At 39.7% G+C, this 23,886-nt stretch overlaps 1 protein-coding gene and 1 pseudogene across 2 annotated transcripts in view; one reads left to right on the top strand and one right to left on the bottom strand.

Annotated features, from left to right (window-relative positions):
* AP3B1 (adaptor related protein complex 3 subunit beta 1) overlaps positions 1–23,886 on the bottom strand; it is a 239,032-nt gene that overhangs the window by 177,460 nt on the left and 37,686 nt on the right. For both annotated transcript variants that reach the window (XR_008792195.1, XM_056112560.1), the window contains exons 3-6: positions 20,648–20,722; positions 7,823–7,918; positions 7,039–7,199; positions 4,160–4,226 (exon numbers count right to left, since the gene is read on the bottom strand). Coding sequence is in view for 1 of the 2 variants with exons in the window: in XM_056112560.1 (XP_055968535.1) it covers positions 4,160–4,226; positions 7,039–7,199; positions 7,823–7,918; positions 20,648–20,722 (399 nt within the window). In the remaining variant the exon portion in view is untranslated. The remainder of the gene's footprint in view (positions 1–4,159; positions 4,227–7,038; positions 7,200–7,822; positions 7,919–20,647; positions 20,723–23,886) is intronic.
* LOC130021903 (uncharacterized) lies at positions 9,386–9,517 on the top strand (annotated as a pseudogene).

Below are 23,886 nucleotides of genomic sequence, written 5' to 3'. Positions count from 1 at the left end.
AGATTCCTGCTATGTTATAGACTACAAGAAATTTGCAACACCATTTAGGAAAGAAATTTCCAAGTATAATCTCCATATACAACATATTTTCAAACATTTATAGGAAAAAATCATAAAAGGAACTTAAACATTCAATAGAACATATTCGATATTAAAAAGGAAAGCTAGCTTTCTTTCCAGAGGGAGGAGGGCGGAAGGGACCAACACCCTTTCCCCTCCGGGCAGACATGATGGCCTGGATTAACGCATAGTCCGTTCACTTTTCTGCTCCAAGCTGCTGGGTTCTGCATTAAGTCCTTGTGCTTCTGGGGCTGTGGCCGTGCTGTAGAGCCGCTCGTGGGGGGCAACTGGTGACCTCGGTAGGGCATGAAGGACGGACTGGAACGCCCCCTTCCCATGAGGTTTTAGTCGCCCCCACACCCCCGGCTCATACCTGCTGTCCACAAGGCTCCCATGCGGCCGCCATCCTTCTTTCCAGAGAAGAGAGGGCGAATGGGGCAACACCCTTTCCCCTCTGGCAGACTTGATGGCCTGGATTAACGCATAGTCCTTTCACTTTTCTGCATGGGAGCCTTGTGGACAGCAGGTATGAGCCGGGGGTGTGGGGGCGACTAAAACCTCATGGGAAGGGGGGCGTTCCGGTCCGTCCTTCACGCCCTACCGAGGCCACCAGTTGCCCCCCACGAGCGGCTCTCCAGCACGGCCACAGCCCCAGAAACACAAGGATTTAATGCAGAACCCAACAGCTTGGAGCAGAAAAGTGAACGGACTATGCGTTAATCCAGGCCATCAAATCTGCTGGAGGGGAAAGGGTGTTGCCCCATTCGCCCTCTCCTCTCTGGAAAGAAAGATGGCGGCCACATGGGAGCCTTGTGGACAGCAGGCATGAGCCGGGGGAGCGGGAGCGACTAAAACCTCATGGGAAGGGGGGCGTTCCGGTCCGTCCTTCACGCCCTACCGAGGCCACCAGTTGCCCCCCACTAGCGGCTCTCCAGCACGGCCACGACTCCAGAGCACAGAAACCAATTTCTTAACTATCTGACTTTCAGTATAAATACTTCCAGGGTCAATAAGTAAAATAGCAGAAATCCAAAACCAACATTTAATTCTTGAACCCAGCTGTAGAAAGCAAATCACGTCACAATGCTTTTTCAGCATGTCTGATTTGGGGGGGGGGGGGGGGTAAACTCTAAATAATAGTGGTGAATCTTTTATTGAAACAATGAATCTAATCAAAACAGATAGAGTGTTAACTAGAATTCATCTGCCCCACAGGGACTGGGAGGGGTGGGGGTGGGGTTTTATTGGGGTTCTTCATGGTAAAAAATAAAGTATTGGTAAAGGGAAATGTGTTTGATATTTGCATGACTGAGACCTAAACCTGAAAGCTTTGTAACCTTTCCCAAGGTGATTCAATAAATAAAAAAAAAAAAAAAAAAAAAAAGGAAAGCTAGAATGAGGAAAAGAATAAGAAAAAAAACAAGGAAAATGTCTGATGTAAACTCATATATCAGTATGATATATGTAAATAATATACATAAATCAATAAAATCATATTGATAATCATATATCAATACTGATTTACTGATAGATATGCATACTGATATTGATAAACATATATATCAATAATAGCATAGCATTGAATGTGAAAATTCCATCAAAAGATGACAAACTTTAGATATTTCAGTGTTTGATGTATCTAAAGTTGCACACACGTGTTTGGTTTTAACATACTTGCTTGTATTCTTGCATATGCGGCCTTAAGTGACCCCATATGAATTACGACAACCTTCACACACTTCCCTCTTATTATGGTGGGACGATGCTCGCTGGTTGGGTGGGTGTTTGAATATTATCTGTAATGAATTACTGTGAACTACTTTATGAAAATAAAATGTATAAAAACCATAGATATTTCCGTGGTTTAGAAGTGAGGTAAATCAAAACCATAATAGTAAGCACTATTGTAGTCTTGTGCCTTAAACTATAATAAGCACATTTTTTAAAATGTTTTGCTAAGGAGGTGGGGTGGGGTGAGGGAGCAAAGCTTGGATCACCGAAGTGGGACAGGAACGCTGACACTGCGGGGCGGGGGGGGGGGGGGGGCACAGGGGGGAGGTGGCACTGGAACTCTGTAAGCCCAAAAGACTTATTAAAAGCTTTTTGAATCACAACGCATATGTAAAAAAAAATTTTTTAAAGATGAAATACCTATTAGTCTGGATTTAAAAAACAATATCCAGGAATCCCTAACTGGAGCAATAGTACAGGGGTTAAGGCACCTGCCTGGCATGCAGTAGACCCTGGCTCAGTCCCCAGCACTATATATGGTCCCTGAGCACTGTTGAGAATAAGCAGAGAAGCCACAAGCAGGTACTGAGCACTACTGGGTGTATTCCCACCCCGCAAACACCCGCAAAATAAAATTCCAGGGTCACCTGGGTGATGCAATGCAGGAGTAGCAAGGTACTGCTTCTTGGGTGCTATTCAAGTGTCACCTTTTACAAAGCTACTGGGTGGCCCACCTCCTTAGCACAACAAAAGGAAAGTGGAGGTACTAAAAGAGGAGGCAAAGAAAATATGTGGTGGAAAAGGTTCCTGGTGGCAAAGGGCAAGGTGGAACTCCTGCTCAGAGGGGAAACCAGAAGTGAAGGATTCTCAGACAAGGACAAAGCTTGGAAGTCAGAAGAAAACCTCAATTGTCCTGACCTCACTGTTGAGTTTCTGCAGCCACAGAAGTCAGCACAGATACAGAGAAACCAGCAGGAGGCAAAAGCAGAGCTGCCTTTTGAGTCTGAAAACAAGGGAGTGAAGAGGAAACCAAAGAAGACGGAGGCATGAGAATAGCTAGGATATTCTGCCCAAGGTTTGCAGCTGGTGCAGATTACTGGTGCTACAGACCCCACTGTAGGTGTTCCCGACAAAATGGAAAGGCCCGGATGAGGCTGAGCTCGCCTGAACCAAGAAAGCCAATGTCCAAAGTCCACCGGTGAAGAAAGGATGATGGGGCACTGCAACCCCACAAGGATAACAGGAAAGATGACAAGAATAAACTCTCCTGAGTACCAGTCTCTGTCACCTCTCACTGTGGGTTTCAAGTGAGGAGTGAAGATTCTGCTCTTCATGACACCATGAGAAGCTACCTTTTGAAGAGCAAGTGTAGCCCTGAGCCCTCCAACAGCCAAAGTGCTTTTAAAGCTGTCCCATGCTGAGTCCCACGCTGTCCCAGTGCAGAGGAAGGAGGGGTAGCGTTTTAGGCATTCCATTCCATCCTTCTATGAAGGATGAAATGTGCAGAATGGATATGTCTCATTCAGAATATTTTATTTGAAGGGAAAAAAAAACACAAAAGAGGACTATCAGAGACTGCTGAAAAGCTGCAAATGGAATGATGAAATCAATCCTGAACTTCCCTACAACTTGGATGGAACTGGCGGGCTTGTGTTAAGAGAAGTCAGTCAGAATGACAAGGACAAATACCAGATGTTCTCACTAATTTGTGGTGAGAAGAGAAAAACGTGTCCACAGAATGGAGAGTATCAAATGTGGGCAAACCACTGGCTCTAGGTTACAGAAACTAAAATGCCCATGAAGGAGAGAAATGGAAGGGAAAGGAAACCGGAGGAGGAGGCTGGAAGTAACACAACAGTAAGGACACTGGTTCATCTGTGAGGTAGAGGCGAGAGAGCTGTATGAATCTAAACCACCAGACCCAATGCTAGTAAAAGCACTGTAGCACTGTCCTCGCGTTGCTCATCAAATTGTTTGAGCGTGCCCAGTAACGTCTCCTTCAACTTGTTGTTACTGTGTTTGGCATATTGAATACGTCACGGGTAGCTTGTCAGGCTTTGCCGTGCGGGCAAAATACTCTCGGTAGCTTGCTAGGCTCTCCGAGAGGGGTGGAGGAATTGAACTTGGTTCGGCCCAGTCGGCCATATACAAGGTAAACACCCTACCCGCTGTGCTATCGCTCCAGCCCCCAATAAACTAAATTTCTAAATGCAAACCTTTTCACAAGAAAATTCTTATTCCTCAGGATTTCAATATTTATATGCATACTATTTAACAATAAAGTCAAACAACTATATAAAGGATACGATACATAAAACTACATAAATAAAGCACAATTTTGCTTTGACATAAAAAAGATATTACTTACTGTGCTTTTATCCTTCAAGAGTTTTTCAATTACTTCAATTAACATTTCTTTCTGCTCTGGATCAAGGCTAAAACATAAAAAGAAAAGAACTTAAATTAAAAACTTCCCTTTATGGGCCAAAGTGATAGTACAACAGGTAGGGCACTTGACTTCACTGTGTACAACCCAGGTTCAAGCCCCGACACCATGGAGCCCTCCAATCCCACCAGGAATGATCCCTGAGCACAGAACCAAGGGTGGCCTCGAGCAAAGTTGGGTGTGGCCCGAAAAGAAACAAACACTTCTTTAATTCTAACTTTAAATAAAGTGAATCAGGGCTGGAGAGATAGGTATCACATGGATTAAGGCACTTGCCTTGCACACAGTCAACCAAGGTTTCATTCCTGGCATCACATTTGCTCTCCTGAGCACTGCCTGGAATGATACATAAGCTCAGAGCAAGAAATAAGCTGAGAGCATAGCTGAGTGTGGTCCAAAAGCAAATAATAAATAAGATGAATCAATTCAAGAATCTTAAGAAAAAAAATTTAATGGAGAGGAAGATCAGAATTATATAAAAACAAAGAAAAAATTATATAAATTAATAAAAACAAAGAAAAAAACAAATTTAAAGTCAAGCTGGATGTTTTACACACGGTATGAATAGCCTTTGACACACTATATTGATTAAGCCCAAATGCCAGTATCATTATCAAAGTATGTAAAAAAAAAGTTTGTATCTTTAATATAGTTAGAAAACCTTAAGAAAATAATGACATGTAAGTAAATTACAAATTCATTGTTTCCATTGGGAGGTTACATAACAGGACAGCAGTCATTTTTCTTTATGGTACAAAATTACAAAACCATACATAATTTCCCCATAAAAGTCTTGCATCTTCAGTTCCCTGATGAAGACATGCCCTAAAAAACCATGAAATGAAAGGATCACATATATATATATATATATATATATATATATATATATAGAACTAATACCTATATCAGAACATGGTGTAAGCACTGAAATACTGATACCAATAAAATGTCTTTCAAGCATGGAATTCAACTGTTGCTCATTTCAGAGAAGCTAAACAATATACAAATAAGTAAAAGAGCCTGGCAAACGGAGCCCAAATATAAAATCATGTAAGAGAGAGATCTAAGGATTACAAGGATGAAAAGGGCACTGGGCGGACATGAAAATTGTTGAGTTTCTTACTCCAAGTGTCACCTCAGATGAATCTTAAAACAGCTTTACTTTAGGGCTAGAGCAAGGAAGCTATATTCTAGGTTGTGAATAAAGAAGAAGAGATGATAATTTCAAAATTAAGTCAAGGACGTAGAGGTAGTAGTAAACTACTGGACAGCAAGTTCAAATTAAGGATGTAAGAGTTTACACACTACAGGCCAAAGAGAGAAAAATGGAGTCAGCTGCATGCCAGGCAACTGCCTGACCCATTGTATTATCTCTCCAGCCCATAGGCGATTAATTCTTTCACCTTTTAAGCATTCTTTCCTAACTAATCCCATTTCTTTATATCTCCAAGAAACATCTCAGAGATCTTGGATTTTATTCCTCAACTTTATGAGAAAAGTTAGTGAAAACATACCTAGGAAAATGAGATTTTATTCATTGCAAATATAAATTCTGTAACAACTATTATTATTCAAACAATTGAACTGCCTTTTTTTTTTTTTTTGTCTTGGGGCCATACTTGTGCTGCTCAGAGCTTACTCCTGACTTTCCCTTAGGAATCATTCATGGTGGGGTTCAGGGAACAATATATGTGTGGAGCTAAGAATTGAATGCAGTCAGCTGCATGCCAGGCAACTGCCTGACCCATTGTATTATCTCTCCAGCCCATAGGCCATTAATTCTTTCACCTTTTGGGCATTCTTTCCTAACCAATCCCATTTCTTTATATCTTCACATTTTGAAACCTTAGCATATGCTAATCTCTGACCTTTAGCCTACCAAAGCAATTGTTAGTGTGGTTAGTAACAGACTAGCCTTTGTATGTACCTAAGTATCAGACACTAAAATCTCACTCAATTATAGATTGCCTTAATTATTTTCAGGTTTGGGATTATAACATAAGTGGCACATTATACATAAGTATCACATCCTTTATTGTTTTGACCATCTTGAATACCAATACAGTGCAAGAAACACAACGGTCATGAGGAAAGTTGGTGGAATTAAGTGGCAAAATAAAGTAATTGACAGCTATTTTATTTAGGTAAGAGGTTTAGGCATCATGTAATATTTTAACAAACATGGTATGTACTATACCATACCTTTTGTTTGTTTGTTTGGGGGGTACACACCTGGCAATGCTCAGGGGTTACTCCTGGTTCAGCACTCAGGAATCACTCCTGGTGGTGCTTGGGGAACCATATGGGATGCCGGGGATCAAATTCGGGTTGGCTGCATGCAAGGCAAAGTGCCCTTCTTATGGTACTGTCGCTCTGGCCCTTGTACCTATATTTTTTAACTATAAAATTAGGTCATTAAATTGCTCTAAAGGAATCTAAAAAAGAACAGGAGGAACAAAGATGGAGGAAGGGCATTAAATTGAGTTGAAAGGATAACACACTCAAGATTCTACTCTATAATAAACAGAAAAGCAGTTTTCTAACAATATGTGAACATGAGAAAGACTATAAAAATGAGATTTCAAATTCTACTTACTTTTACATCACAAAATCCACAAATTTTCATAAGCCCTAATAGTTTACAAGTTAAAACCTACACTGGATCTCTATTACCAACTCAAAATTGAACTCCATGAGGAGAAAACACATCACTGAGTTTAGTTACTATAAGGGCAGTCGCCAAGAGCTTTACTCTTCCACCGAGAATTAGATATACTTGATACTATTAACAAAACACCTACCTGTACAATTTCTGTATTGCATGGGCTGCGTTCTTCCTAACATAAGGTGATAAATCAGCAGAGGCTTCCTTAATAGCAAGCATCATAATAGGTACAATAATTGGCACTCTAATACTTGACAGAACTCTCAGAGCACTTGCACGAATTAGTTGATTTGGGTCCTAAAAACATTCAGAAAAATACTCATGAAAATGTCAAGTATGTAATATTTAAAAAATATCTTTATGACATAATAGGTACATACAGGTAATGATATAACAAACGCACAAAAAAAAAGTGGTGTGGGGAGGTTCTTTAATTGCAAAAAAAAAAGCATATGGAAATGGGTAACCAAAAAAAAAAAAAGATTTTAAGAAACACCTATTTCTCGGAATAATGCTTAATAAGAAAAGTAATGATTATAGTTCTGACCTTTTTAAATATTAAAAACATTGGAATTTTATAGTTTCTTAACAATAAATTGCTACAGGTCATAAATTTTATCTTTAAAATTGCCTTATCCCCCTCATTATCACTTTCAACAACTAGCTGGTATAATAATAACAGTTCTTGAATGTGAGATATGATTATATTGAACATAAAAGAACTAATAGGAACTGAAATATATGGGGCAAGGTCAGTTGGTTATATAATTATTTCTAAGGATACTGAACAGGTACTATAGAGACCTTTCAATTCTTTCAGAACACTATCACGGCCCTTAAAAGACAACCTCTCCACCACCAATAACACAGCATCCTCCACGCAGATATTTTAAAGCTGCTTGTCTATGTACTTTATTTACCTTCAGAGCTCGCTGGAAAGTGCTTATGGACAGGAGAGCCAGATCCTGCTGTTCTTCTGCATAGCGAACCAGATAAACATATACTAACTTCTTGATCTATCAAAAAAGAAAAAAGTACGCATATATACATACACATACATATATATGTATCATTCAATCCTAGAGTAAATTAAAAATTCAACATTTCCTACTAAACTCCTGCCTCAATTTTCCTGAAGTAAATAACTGATCCTGGTCACAAATGACATTGTAAAAATAAAGATAATATATTGTGGGAGAGTGTGAGGTTAAGGGGGGGGGGGGGGGGGGGGGACGACCTGTGAAGTAAAATTCTAATAATTCACTTCAGCAATATCCTATCAAGGTGATGTCGGTGGGCCCCACGGGTGACTTATGTGAAGTGGGGAGGAGAAAGACGGCCACTTTCTCCCCACCCGCCTCTGCCACCCGGAACCCTGGGTAGGCTAGGGCCGGTAAAGTCTGCAGTGAGCACCTGCTCGGCACGGGCCTGAGCCCCGCCAGCCCCACGAGGTGGCCGTCAAGCCACACCTGAAGTCCGCTTGATCTTCTCGGCACGGGAGTTAATCCCCGCCACCCGATTGCTCGGGGAGCCACGGACTCAAGCTGGGGCGAGAATTTGCTCTTTGCAGGAAAGGAGAGACCAGTCCCAAGCCTTACCCGAGGTTTCTGGGGTTCTTGTCTCGCTCGCAGAAAAGAATTTCAGGAGTAGACGAGCAGTGAAGTAACAGGTTTTATTTGGAGGCTTTTGGAAAGGGAGAGAAAGGGATAAGCAGAGAGAGAGAGAGAGAGAGAGAGAGAGAGAGAGAGTAACACGTCCAGAGGGAACGCGGGCTTCTCCGAGGGTGGAGAGAGCGCCAAGTGGGCTCTCGAGCTGGTTCTTATAGATCCTTCTGACTCAGAATGTTCTGGAATCTCCTTGGGGCTGAGTCGCTGGAGTCAACCGGATTGAAAGGGGGTTCGAGAATCATCTGACTTGGAATGTCCTGGGATCTCCTTGGGGCTGGGTCGCTGGAGTCAACCGGATAGGAAGCGGGTTCGAGAGTCATCTGACTTGGAATGTCCTGGGATCTCCTTGGGGCTGGGTCGCTGGAGTCAACCGGATAGAAAGCGGGTTCTCGGAAAGGAGGAATTTCATGGGGAGGAGGCCCATATCTTCAGGGTCTGGGGATGGTCTTATCAAGTCCTTATTCTCTGTCTCCACAGGGTGGGTTGGTCCTAGAATTCTTCTATGAGACTTTGTTTCATTGCAGAGAGCCTTTCCCTATCTACCTGCCTACATCAAAGGTACACTTGCACTCAGAGAATAAAACATACCTAAGCAACACTTATATAAAGGTAAAGGTAAAGGCCCTCCCGTTGATCGTCGATTTGCTCGAGCGGGCCCAGTAACGTCTCCATTGGAGACTTTGTTGTTACTGTGTCTGGCATATCGAATACTCTCGGTAGCTTGCCGGGCTCTCCGAGAGGGGCGGAGGAATCGAACTCGGGTCGGCCATGTTGGCCGCTTGTAAGACGAACACCCTACCGCTGTGCTATCGCTCCAGCTTTGCGCAGTGGCAGTATCGTAGCCAATGAGGTTTATCCGAGGCGCGATTATTGCTAATTGAAAACTTTTCCCAACACTTATATAAGAATATAAAATTACAAATTAAATTTCAATGCACTTTCAAAAGTAGAACATACAAATAACAGAAAAAACTTGGCTTATCGCACATGCTAGGGGGAAAGGGCTGGAGCGATAGCACAGCGGGTAGGGCGTTCGCCTTACAAGCGGCCAACATGGCCGACCCGAGTTCGATTCCTCCGCCCGGCAAGCTACCGAGAGTATTCGATATGCCAGACACAGTAACAACAAAGTCTCCAATGGAGACGTTACTGGGCCCGCTCGAGCAAATCGACGATCAACGGGAGGGCCTTTACCTTTTACCTAGGGGGAAAGGCAGCTCAGATAGAGAAGGGAGCACCAAACCTCCCAGGATGCTCCCATCTCCCAGAGATGCATGCTGAAAGTAGACTATAGACCGGACATGATTGCCACTCAATGCTTCTTTTGCAAACCACAGCACCCAAAAGGAGAGAGAGAACAAAAGGGAATATCCTGCATTCATCTGGGGAACATAAAGTAACAAAATAGAAGACTAACAACCAAGAATAGCTGAGATAAGTACCAGGAGGCTCACTCCATGGTTTGGAGGTCAGCCGCACATGCTAAGGGGAAAAGGCAGCTCAGACAGAGAAGGGAGCACCAAGTAATAGGTGTTGGGAGGATCCTCCCAGGACGGGAGGTGCATGCTGAAAATAGACTATACACCGGACATGATTGCCACTCAATGCCTCTTCTGCAAACCACAGCACCCAAAAGGAGAGAGAGAACAAAAGGGAATGCCTGCCACAGAGGCAGGGTAGGACTGGGAGGATGGAGAGTGGGAGAGATACTGGGATCAGTGGTGGTAGAGAATGGGCACTGGTGGAGGGATGGGTACACGATCATTGTATAATTGAAACCCAAACACAAAAATTTGTAAGTCTACAACTGTACGTCATGGTGTCGCACTAATAAAAATTAAAAAAAAAAATAAACTTGGCTTAAGTCCACTAACCAGCCTAAAGATGTGATAGTCTCAATGTACGTTCCAGGTTAATAGTCACATTTCAGTATAATGTATTATTTGAGCTCTCTCAGAATGATATATTACAATAAAACCAATTTAATATAATTAAAATTTCAAAGGCTATATGTTGTGAACAGTTTTTAAAGATAATTCAATCATTATAATAAAATTAACTGAAATCTAATTAGTTTAAAAATAACTGCTTCGTTCTGCCACTGTGTATAGCTCTTTTACTTTCTTATATATCTAAAAGTTTATGAAAGATTCAAAGGTCATAGAAAATGAAGGAAGTATCTGGAACAATCTGTAAGATACTGAAAGGGAAGAATAAAACTACCCTAGGCCATCTCTTATATCTCCATTAATTAATGTATCTTGAAAGACAACTGCCAGTTTTCCCTCAAATTCTACTTTTCCTTGACAAAACCTAATTCTGAGTTCCTTCACTTTCTAGCTATCGCTCCAGCACAGCGGTAGGGCGTTCGCCTTGTATGCAGCCAACATGGCCGACCCGAGTTCGATTCCTCCGCCCCTCTCAGAGAGCCCGGCAAGCTACCGAGAGTATTGGATATGCCAGACACAGTAACAACAAAGTCTCCAATGGAGACGTTACTGGACCCGCTCGAGCAAATGGACAAATATATTCATAAACTCCCCCAAACTTCCCTTTTGGTCAAACAGAAGCTATCCCCAAAGATAACTTGTACTTTTCATCTCACTCCATTTAGGTTATCACTGTTCCCCCAGGCTCTACTTATCAAAATCTTTCACAAAAGCAAAAATTAAACAATAAAATATTTATTAACAGGTTAACAGTGAAATACTAATGTCCAAACACAGTAAGATAATTGTAGCAAATCCATGTAACACAATATCATACAGCTACTATACATAATTATAGCTCTAGTTATCATTAAATACATGTTCTTGTAAAAAAAATTATTGGTGATAAAAAGTACACCTTACATAATCCTTATATAAAAATAGAATAACATACTGTATTTTATCAGTGTAAGACAGATCATGATGATAGGAAAATCTATTACTTTATAGACAAATACGGAATGTATACATACACACACACACACACACACACACCCTACTAAGGCTAAATTACTGTCATTTGCAAAAATAAGTACCAAATACACACTTTAGAGAGCAACGTCATCAAATAGAGTGATAGCAAAAAACTTTCATAGAGAACAAACTCTGAGCTAGATACTTCTGTAAATATTTCATTTAGATTATCTTATATTCACAAGCTCTATGGGCTGGAGCGATAGCACAGCGGTAAGGTGTTTGCCTTACGAGCGGCCAACATGGTCGACCCAAGTTCGATTCCTCCACCCCTCTCGGAGAGCCTGGCAAGCTACCGAGAGTATCTCGCTCACACAGCAAAGCCTCGCAAGCTACCCGTGATGTATTTCGGTATGCCAAACACAGTAACAACAAGTTTCATGATGGAGACGTTACTGGGCCCGATGAACAACGGGAGAACCGATATTCACAAACTCTATGAAGAGATACTATCATTATTTTACTGCAAAAAAAGGAAGCACAGAGAAGCTATGTAACCTGAACAATATAAATATAGCACAGCAAATGAAGAATATTCAAATAAGGTGGGAATAAAAGTTGATGAATCTAGATAATAAATTTTAATTGTGAAGACCAGAGTGATAATCCAGAGGTTGAATTGCTTGTTTTGCATAGATCTGATCCTAGTTCAATCTCTAGCTCTGTGTATGGCTCCCTAAGCACTGCCAGGCATGATCCCACAGCACAAAGTCAGGAGAAACTCCTGAGAACAGCCGGCTATAGCCCCATAACCAAAGAAAAAAATTTTTAAAGGTTACCAATGACTTTAGTGATGGCTTAAACTGTTACCACTACTCTTTCCCTCTTTGGTATTTTCTGAGGGCGGGGAGTGTGCGCTACACCCAGGAATCACTTCTGGAGATGCTTGGTGGGCCATATGTGTTGCTGGGGATTTGAACCAAGTTTGGATGCCAGCAAGACAAATGCTTTACACCTTCTGTACCAACTCTCTGGCCCTTCATCATTAAAATTTTCTAACTAAAAGTGTTTTTGAATTTCCACAATCCTAAGAAAACAACACACAGTAAACAAGCTAACCAAGTTTGGCTTGCAAAACTTTTTCCAAGTTTGTAAAAGCCCCTTTCTTTACTCATGCAGGAAAAAACACCCTAGTAAACACACCTTTGCAGACCAGTCAGTCAACAACAGTCTCTCCAAAGAGTCCAGGACAGATGATACAACCCCTTTGGAACCCCTGAGAGTCTATGAAGCTCACCCTTGTCCAAAATCCTCTGTAAGATTAGCATTATCTATGGTCAGGAAAACAGCCTAAAAAGCACACTTTCCCGCAACAGTAAGCAGTCACAGCCATTACATTTCAAAAATTAAGTGCAGTCTTCACTATCCCTTAACACAGCCTACTGAAAAGTTTCAAGACCCACCGGCCTTCACCTACATTTTTTAATTGTAAAATTCTGGAAATTTAACATCAATACAATCCTATTGCCAAGTTAATGAGCTATCATTTTAAATTTCCCACAAATATCACGTACAAAAAATTACAAACAACAGCACTTTTTCCTCATCCAGGATCATGCATTATATTTATGTTTTTATGTTTCATTGACCATATTTCATCTGAAGAAGTTTCTCATTTTTAAAGCACTTATCTTTGTAGTTAATATTAAGGCAAATATATAAAAATACAAAAACATGACATTATGATATCTTTTGTTTATTTTTTGGTTTTGGGGCCACACCTGGTGGTGCTCAGGGTTTACTCCTGGCTTTGTGCTCAGGAATTACTCCTGGAAGTGCTTGGGGAACCATATGGGATGCTGAGGATTGAATCGGATCAGCAGTGTGTAAGGCAAGCGTCCTACCCGTTACACCAATCTCACTCTAGCCTCAGATTATTATATCACTAACTGGGAAAACCATTGTTTTTTACCACAATTTGATAGAACTTCCCAACTAGGGATTACTGAGCAATTAAAACGTGCAACATCTTACACTTACATACATCACTCATTGAATTTTCACATGTACATAAAATTATCTCCACTTTCAGATGTGCTTTTAGTTTGTTGGGGGTCATACCCAGCGATGTTTAGCTAACTTCTGGCTCTGAATTCAGGGATCGGCCCTGACGGCACACAGGAAGCCCTATGAGGTGCCGGGGACTGAACCCAAGTCATTTCCATGTGCATGGAAATGCCCTAACTGCTGTGTATCCCCAAAACTTTGTCTATTCTCAGGACGAAGACAAAGGGAGAGTTTTATATAACTTGCAAAGGGCACTGAGGTAGCAAAGGACAGAGCCAGGAAAGGGGCATGTTGCTAACTAGCACAAACTATGGCCCTGCAGTCCTTACCCACCATCCTTCTAAGAAGGAAACTGTTCCTCCCTGCCCCAGAGCACGGAGGTCTCATCCAAACTACGCTGTCCATTAACACAGAATTAAAATTTCAGGTCTTATATGGCAGAAAAAAATAGATCTTATTCCATAATATATCTGAAATAACATATTCAATTATATACTATACTCAAAGAATGCTTTAAATCACTTTAGTCCTTAATCCCATGTTTCAAGTTAATGCACATCTAATCTATTACAGCTTTGTAACTCTTAGCAAAATACCTCATCATCCATCCAGTGACATCTGCTCTAATTTAAGAAGTACAGCATGAGGTACGACTATTACCAACCCAACATGAAATATCCTTCTGCGATGTTTGTCAAGATTACTTGAAAATACACCTATCTCTGTAGTTAATGTACCTTGTGCTCACAATTAGAATCTTTATACTATGTTCAAATCACGGCTTCTCAAACTTCTCAAATTGCAGAATTTAAAAATAGTCGTATTAATAAAACACTGTTTCTTTATATAACCACTTGGAACCAAATGATCTTACACAAAAAATACTCCCCCAAAAAGGGTTCCAAATTTACATTTTACCAATATGGTAAGTAAAATGACAACCAAATTATCCTCCGCCCCTCTCAGAGAGCCCAGCAAGCTACCGAAAGTATCTCGCCCGCACGGCAAAGCCTGGCAAGCTACCCATGACGTATTCGATATGCCAAAAACAGTAACATCAAGTCTCACAATTTGTTGTCAGACATTATTGGTGCCTACTTGAGAAAATAGATGAAAGACAGGAGGACAGACCTACAGTGCTACTCAAAGTTTTAAGTCAAAATAAATGGGAACTATATATATATATTCTTTAATAATTTAAATCATAATTTAAGAATCACTTCTGACTGCCTGAATTATAAATGAATTTCTTATTCCCACCAGACTGCTACATAAGCTCTAAATTATTACCAATATTTATAATTGACTAAATAGACTGTGAATAAATTCATAAATGGAAGTTTACAATACACTATGAAGAACTACTAGTCAGAAGACTGCCTCCAAACTCCCTTATTAATTACACTCAGATCTCACTCTGCACTTCTCTGGGAACTTCGAAAGAAGAGCGGATTAGAGCCTACCTCCCTCCTTTATCCCCATGTGATTTACTTTTCAGCAACAATTTTATTTACTAAAGTAACTGTACAGTCAACTTTTAAAGCTGAATTATGAGTCCAGAATATATCCCACAGTTTATATTGGTGACAATGAAACACTGGGAACCAGAGCTGAGCCAGCAGGCATTGCTATAATTACTCACTATTGGAGAAGGATTTTTGTGACTGTTATAGCAAAAAGCATAACAATATTAAATCACAGAAGGTTGCAAAACACTAAATTTGTTCTAGTTCTGTTATAAGAATCAATCAATATTGACCACAAGAGGCCTATGCACCGGCGGGCTGCAGGTGTGCGGAGAAAGCCCACTTTCCCTGAAACCATTCTGTGACCAGAAATGGGAGTACTTAAAGCTCCGTGACTGCAACAGTCTCTGATCAGTTACTTTCATTCAATGTTACAACACTCCTTGCTGTAAAGCTAATCATAGCAGAGCCTCAGTAGGCTGGAAGAACACAGGCAGATCTGTTTAATTAGTTTATCAATACCAGTACATCAAACTTCATGAGTTATTGACTAAACCTTTGATTATTTTTGTACTATAATTACTAATTGCTTACTAGGTCACTTTTGGTATCACTTGACACCGAGTGGCAGATGACGTACAACTGTGTGCCTCAGGTGGCATATACTTGTAATAATAAAATCCTGCACTGGTTAGCAGTGAAACCATCAATCAACCCTTTGAACATAAAATTTAAGATGCTTACATCAGTTTTCCTAAATATCTAAGACCTAGTATGTTTCAAGAATAAATAAAAAATAAAAACCTTGCATCTCAGGACTATTGGCATCCTGGTATCTTGTATCTCAGGATTATTTCAGGATAATAATCATGTTTACAGTGATAATTTTGATGACATATAATAAAAAACTATAATATCAAAATCGTATTGAAAAGGGAAAAAAATAAAGAGAAAACTTCTACTGTTAATAACAACTAGAATAATATAAGCACCTTTAAATAAACAACAATAGCATGTAATTTTCTATTTGTCATACAAAGACTTAAAAGTCCAAAGAGAAATTGCTCACTTACTATCAACTTTAAGGACGTAGCCATATCCACACATCTACAACATAAGAAAACTATACAGGCTCCAGATTCTTGCCCAAAGTATAGCTAACACCAAAAACTGAAAGAGGAACAAAGACACAAAGGTATAAAGAGGAAAAAAAGAATCACAAAAGAAAGTGCATGACGGCTTTACAAGAGAACAGCCAGAGACAGCTTCCAAACCAAGTTACCAGGCTTTGGAGTCTGAACCACATAACAGCTGTGGGACCTCCTTGGTAAGATTAAACTCTCTGCTATCTTGCCTTCATGTGTAAAACAGGAATAATAGCAAAACCAACCCTACAGGATTATTTGCGAGAATAAAGTAAGTCAATATAGAAAAGGCACCAAGAACTGAGTACAGATGCATTTTACTGTTAGCAAATCATTGCTGCTACAAACATACTCTATTCCAAATGACAATATAATCTTTACCAGCATCTCACAATTTTCCTAAGTCAAATCTTCATTTTCCTTTTTTGCACATTCTTGGAGATTTTAATCCTTAACGCTAATATACAGATCAAATTAGATGGCATGGCCATAAAATATCAGTTTGTCTAGTGCCTGAAAAGAATACAAAGCACACACGCTATTTTATAAGAAATATACTTTGGGTCACTCAAGTGACCAAAACAACTTCTCATATATGCTTGGTCTTCATCTACGGTTCCTGACTCCCAGCAACCCAAACCTTAGGATTTCTGAAGTGATCAAGGTGTTTATGTTCTATTGGTCAGGTCATTTGTTGGAATCATCTAAGGAATTTCTAAGAGATCAGAGTATCTAAGTTACACTGATGTTGTGGGGAGAAACCTAAGAAAAGGAGCTGAAAGCTCAAAGAGCCAACAACCTGAGAAGACTCTGATTTCCAAAGAAGACAGAGGGGCTAGAAGCTAAGCAAAGGCCAATGTTTTAATCAATCATAACTATGTAATAAAGTTTCTAAGGAAGTCCAATAAGAGGCCTGTTGAACACATAAATACTTGGGAAGAAACACATGAAAAGGTCCAAGAAGTTCCATGTCCTTTTCCTTAATTTCTCTTTCTCTGGCTGTTGATTTGTGTAACATCCTGAGCTCCGTGTGCCAATCTAACAAATTAATTAAGCCTGAAAATGAGGGGCATGAAAAACCTCATCTATAGAACAGAAAAAACCTGGGCCATGCAATTTGGGAGCCCTTGTCTGGAATCTGCAAATAAAAACACAGAAAATCTCAGACAAGGAACAGATTTTCTAAAAAAAAAAGAAAAACTGGGGGTGCAGAACAAACTGTGCTGGGTTTTAAGGTGTATGCCTGCTATGTGGCCAGTGTGCTTTGATACCCAGCATTACATCATCCCAAAGTACTGTGGGTGTGACCCAAGAGGCCCCAAAGCACAAGCATGGTGACCAGGTAACTCCTGGACTGCAGGGCCCAAGAAGCAGCAAATCCTCAGATTCTTGCACTGAGCCACCAGCCTGGTTGACTGAGAATGCTGGGAATCCACCAAAACTAACATAGAAAAATAAAATAACATGATACAGCAAAACTTTATAAAAGACAAACTATGAAATGGGAAAAAATTACAATCTGAAATAAAAACTTTCCCCAAATGTACTTAACTAAAAGGATGTGACAGAAGAATTACCTGAATTATAAATAACAAAGGACACAAACTATGAAATGGGAAAAAATTATAATCTGAAATAAAACTTTCCCCAAATGTACTTAACTAAAAGGATGTGACAGAAGAATCACCTGAATTATAAATAACAAAGGACACCCAAAAATCTAAAGATAACAACAAAGCTTAACTGATAATATCACATAAAGATAACTACAAAGCTTAACTGATACTATTATACAATAGAACATATGTGTAATTTTGATACCAGGAGAAAAGAAAACAGTATAAGAATTATCTTAATAAGTAATAGCCAAAAGTTTCCTAATTCTTGAAAGACAGAAATTTACTGAACTAAGATGCTCAACAACATCGAGTCAAATGAACACAGAGAAGCTCACTGTGTGACTTAAAGCTGAAGAGTGAATATGAAAGCATCGAGAGAAAAATGTACACAAGGAAACTACAGCACCAATTAACAGGAACTTTTACTTAAGAAAGTATCGGAGACAGATGAGTCTTTAGAGCATTTTTAGAGTGCTGAAATAAAGAAAATTACTAAGCCAGAATTCTATAACTATTGAAACAATCCTGTAAGAATGAAGGCAAAATGGAAACCCCAGACAAAAATTAGTAAAGAGGGGCCAAAGCAATAGTACAAGAGGTAGGGTGTTTGCCTTGCACGAGACTGACCCCGGTGCAATCCTCAGCACCCCATATGGTCCCCTGAACCCCACCAAGAGTGATTCCTGAATGCAGAGCCAAGAATAAGCCCTGAACACCGCCGGATATGGCTCCATAAAACAAAAAATAGTAATAACAATAATAATCAATAAAGAAAACACATAGCCAGCAGACCTGTACTTCAGAAAAAGTTAACAAAAGTTACTGAGGGAGGAAGCTAATAATACTGAAAAGATATTTGAATCCTCAGAATTATAGAGAGAATACTAGAAATCATAAATATCTGAATGGGTGAAAGCTGGACATTATTAAGAGAGATACCCTTTTCCAGTGATCTCTTGGAACTAGATTTGAGTATACTATTTCCTTTGTCTCCTTTTGTTCTTTATCTCCTTATTACTTATTCACAAATCTACTCAAAATACACTTCATTTTAAGTGAACAAACTTTTCAATATCCTCATTTCTACCAAACTCCATTTACCTCCAGTCAAAACACTGTACCCCACTGGTACAAAGTCTTTGAAAAATATTCTTCAATGAAGGCTGCTCCTCCTCCCAAATTTCCAAGTCTCAAAAAAGAAGGGTCAGGCATATTCCTTGAGGCTTCCAGTTGCTAGAAATGGTCAAATCTGAAGCAAATATGCTAACATTTCTACTCTCATACAGATGTCACTTCTTCCTACACTTGTGAACACAGCCTTTGAAAAACTCTCTCTACATATCCATCTTATTATCCAACATCAGCTGAAGCAGAGACTCTGATACTGCATCCAATCATTGCCACTTTTCGCTCAGTTCTAAGGCAAGTCATTTGCTTACATCTACCTCTTATTCTCTTCACTGCAATCTTCACCTCTATTTGCTCATCCCAGTGATTTCTACACTGACTACTATTTCTTTTATCATCTACTAAACGTAATTAGTAGTTTGACTCAATACTAATTTGCCTCAAAGCTCATTAAACTCCTGTCTCAGACTCCATGGACAAAGCCCAGAGAGGAACCAGGAAGTTAAGGCTCTCACTCCCTCCTGCCTTCTGCTTCACATCCTTCTGCACTGACGGAGGGCATACTAGACTGAGGATGAGGCTCCAGAGGGAGCACATTATGATTTGGGGCCCGAATCATGTTGGATGCAAGCCCTGCGCCCTGCAACTGCAGGCCCTTTAGTCTGTGTCACTGGACATACTGGAAGGTGCATTACATTAAGTCCCTAGAGCAGAATTTCAACTAAATTGGCCTCTAGGGCCTGGAGCAATAGTACAGCGAGAAGGGCATTTGCCTTGCAAGCGGCCAACCCAAGTTTGATCCCCAACATCCCATATGGTCCCCCAAGTACCACCAGGAGTTATTCCTCAGTACAGAACCAGGAGTAACCACTGTGCACTGCCCTGCCCCCCGAAAAAAAAGTCAACTAAATTGGCCTCAAGGAATGTTCAACAAGTTATGACTCTTCACAAAGCTGAAATAAGGCCCATTAGTCTACAAGGGACAAACCCAACCATGGTCAGTCTGATAATGCAGGCCTGATAGTTGAGTGCTTAGGTGGCATGAGGCAGTGCTACTCAGGCCCGGTGAAGCTCTTGGGTTGCCAAGTTCAAACTCAGTGGTGCTCCAGGGCCAGTGGGGTTATATGTGGAGGCCTATGTCATGCTGGGGCGGAAACTCAGGACCTCACATATAGGACATGTGCTCTACCACTTGACCTATATCCCCAGCCAAGAATTAATATCAACTTTACTTTTCATATTCTATACCAGAAATCAAAATCTAGAATTGTCAACTTTTATTCCATTTTAACTCGGAGAGCCCGGCAAGCTACCGAGAGTATTCGATATGCCAGACACAGTAACAACAAAGTCTCCAATGGAGACGTTACTGGGCCCGCTCGAGCAAATCGATGATCAACGGGAGGGCCTTTATTTATTATTCCATTTTAACTATTCAAGATTTTATGGATGCTATTGCAAAACCTATTGAGAAACTTAAATATTGGGGTTGAAGAGATGGTACAGTGAGTAGGGTGCTTGCCTACACATGGCCAACCCAGTTTCCATCACCAACACCCCACTTGGTCCCTTAGCCCAGCCAGGACTAACCCCTGAGCACAGAGCCAAGAGTAAGCCCTGAGGACTGTGAGGCCTGGCTCAAAAAAACAAAACAAAAGCAATACTTATCTTTATGTTCTACTCAACATAACTGAAAAGTACTCTGATTCCTTTGTAAATGAAACATGGAAATTATGAATCAAAACAGTACCTCAATATTTTTACTCGCCACATTCTTCACAACAGCAGGAAATAGTTCAGATGCATTTTTCCCTTTTGCAATCATCTGAAGAATAAAAAGTAGATTAGAGCTAAGAAATTTTTTAATTAGTATTTGAAAGCAAAACATTATGTATTATACAGTTAAAAAGATTTAATGAGAAAATAAACTGTGGGATTAACAAACTAAACTCTTCATCTTACTTATCCCAACAACCTGCAGCAAATAACAATCTCTTCTGTATCAATATAAATGTAATTCAAAACATATAATGAAATATTTACAATAGTTTTTTGGTTTGTATGGTTGCAAATCCTTTTAATTATTTGTACTGTTCTTTATTTTACAAGTTCTTATATTAAATATACATGACATATTTGCAATAGAGGTAATGCAGTAAATGTTATTACACAAACTAATTCTTTCTTGTTTATTTTTCATAAATCTACTTCTTCAACCATTACTTTTCTTTCTTTTTTATTTTGGAAAGGGGGCAGGGCTGGGAGATATTTGGTTCACACCCAGCAGTCGTCAGGGCTTACTCCTGGTTCTGTGCTCAGGGGTCACTCCCAGTAATACTCAGGGGACAATTATGTGGTTCCAGGATTCAAACCAGCATCAGCTGTATGCAAGGCAGGTGTCTTAATTCTTGTATTATCTTTCTAGCCCAACCAATACTTTTCAGAGGTTTCTTTCACCACCTCTGAAGATCTATACAACATAATCTTGTCAGGTCACATGGTTCTATAATTTCCAACAAGCCTGGAATTTCATTCACTAGCATGACTTAACTCATAGTTCACTAGCGTCTAAGTTTCCACTTTCAAAATGAACATTAGCTATTTCTATCACCTCAAATTTGCTGTCTGTAACCAAACATTTTTCATATTAAAGTGGCATTCTTGGGGCTGGAGAGATAGCACAGCGGAGAGGGCGTTTGCCTTGCACACGGCCAACCCGGGTTCGATTCCCAGCATCCCATGTGGTCCCCTGAGCACCGCCAGGAGTAACTCCTGAATGCACATCCAGGAGTAACCCCTGTGCATTGCCGGGTGTGACTCAAAAAGCAAAATAAATAAATAAATAAATAAAGTGGCATTCTTGGCAGAATTTTCTCCATAAATTTTCCTATGTAACAAAAGCTATAATAAAAACATCTACATAGTAACCTAGTGATTTCTTACACTCAGTGAATCCCTTCTCACTGCTACCAGACTAGCACAGGCTAGTATCAGTCTCCTCCCAACAAGTTTAAACTACTTGTAACTCTATTTTTGCACGTCAGCTGTTCTCAAAGATTTTCAAAATCCCAACTTCCCAGAATCCAAATTATTTCACTAAATATTCTGATGCCCTCACAATTTGAAAAATGCTTCAAGGATTACCGCTCTATACCAATGAGAACAATCTCATGCATTAGAAAAGCTCTGGTTGCTCCATGCCCATGAGCCAATCACGCCAGCCCAATTCTCTTCCACTATGCTAAGTTCTACTGTTCCATCTTGACTAGTGTCTAGCTCACCTAGCTCCTTATTCTCTGGGTCAAGACCTGATATGGGTGATAGAACTGAGTGTAGTGGGGCACAAAAAAATTTGGCAGGAATAAATGTTTCTGAATATACAACAACCAAAACTAGTTTCAAATAGACCATGTAATGAATCCAAGGTGCCTCTGCAGCACTCATTTATGTTGCATTTTTTGGGCAGAAAAAAAAAAAAACAGAAAAAGTTCAAGAAGCCCTGATCCACATTTTCATCAAATTCTAATCTTAACTCTCTTGCCAGAATCATTTTCTAATTCCTAGCCCTCACTAGCATCCAGTCTTAACTTTCCCTAGAATTTTTTAATCTATGCCTTTATTGGAAAAATTTTATGTGCTATCTTTTATATCCCCATTTCAGTTTTATGTCCACGTGTATTTCCATTTCCCTCTTTCTCATTCCATAATATCTTTGTCTTACAATAGTCCAGATTTAGGAGTCACGAAGTTTAAATTTCAGGATGATTTTTTGAAAAAGGGCCCCTTGTTAATTACATACCATATCTAAGGAATTACAACAACAACAAAGGATAAAGTATGAGTTTAGGAATTTATTTTAAAAGTTAGAAGTACTCTTTTTGAGAAACATGGTCCCAGTTAACAATTTCTCAGATTTTCTCACATGACAGCTTTAAAATACTCTAATACAAGTTGTCTTTTCATATTCTATTTCCTATAACCTTAACATAATTTGAGTATTTATGAAATCTACTGGGTATTGCAGGTTGACAAGATATTACAGCTAAACATCTTTATATGATTTTGATACCTCTCTCAATTTCCTCACCTGCCAAAATCAGGAGGAATTAAATGCTCTCTAGGGCTGCTTCTTGAGTTATCCAGTGATAATCTGACATCAGAAATCCTGTCCTCCTTAACCCTCTCCAAGGCTTCCCCAACTTTGTTCTAAAGGATGGTAATTAAAAAATGAGGAAGGAAAAAAATGCTACAGTCAAATTCATTCAAGAAATATTTGCTGTGAGGATACTATATACAAACAGCACATAAAATACTACGTAGATCCTTCCCCAATGACGTTTAACCTTCTAGTGGGGATGAAAATCAATAAAAAGAGAGAAAACGTGGGGGGTCGAATTGCTCTTTTATGCTTTGGATAGTGTTTGCCGGGTATACATTTTTCTATGTTTACATTTTCAATCTAGGTGTTTATATTCAGAGTGGACTTCTGTTACAGATCATACAGCTGTGTCTTGATAGCTTCATCCAATGAACCACCTCTTTTAGGGACTTCATAGACTTTAGATCATGCTCAGTTATTACTAACCTGGCCAGATTCTCAAGACTACAACTTTGTACCTGTTTTCTGCTTATTTGCTGTGGTGTCTGTTCTGATCGCCATTATTCCCACCACTGGAGAAATTTCTAGTTTTTTTTTTTTAATGTAGACTTTGAGTATATAAATCTGCATTTTTTCAGTGGTTCTTCATCCAAAGATTATTAAGTGGATAGATTGGCTTAACAGATTGAGGGAGAAAGAGATGAAGATCTACCAAACCTATCATGGCCTACTCTAAGTATCAGAGCAGGTCAAATGAAATATAGAAACCTTATAACCATATAAATCCTTTTAACCTCACCTCCCTACTAACCTTTATAGCTATCCTATATTACATCTACAACAATTTAAAACATCTCAGAGAGTGGGATAACTATCTAACAAAGAAAGGT

The sequence above is a fragment of the Sorex fumeus genome, unplaced genomic scaffold (genome assembly GCF_029834395.1).
Source record: "Sorex fumeus unplaced genomic scaffold, SorFum_2.1 ptg000018l, whole genome shotgun sequence".
NCBI classification, from domain to species: domain Eukaryota; kingdom Metazoa; phylum Chordata; class Mammalia; order Eulipotyphla; family Soricidae; genus Sorex; species Sorex fumeus.
Note: the sequence above shows the minus strand (reverse complement) of the source record. Positions and strands in the feature narration are given on the sequence as shown.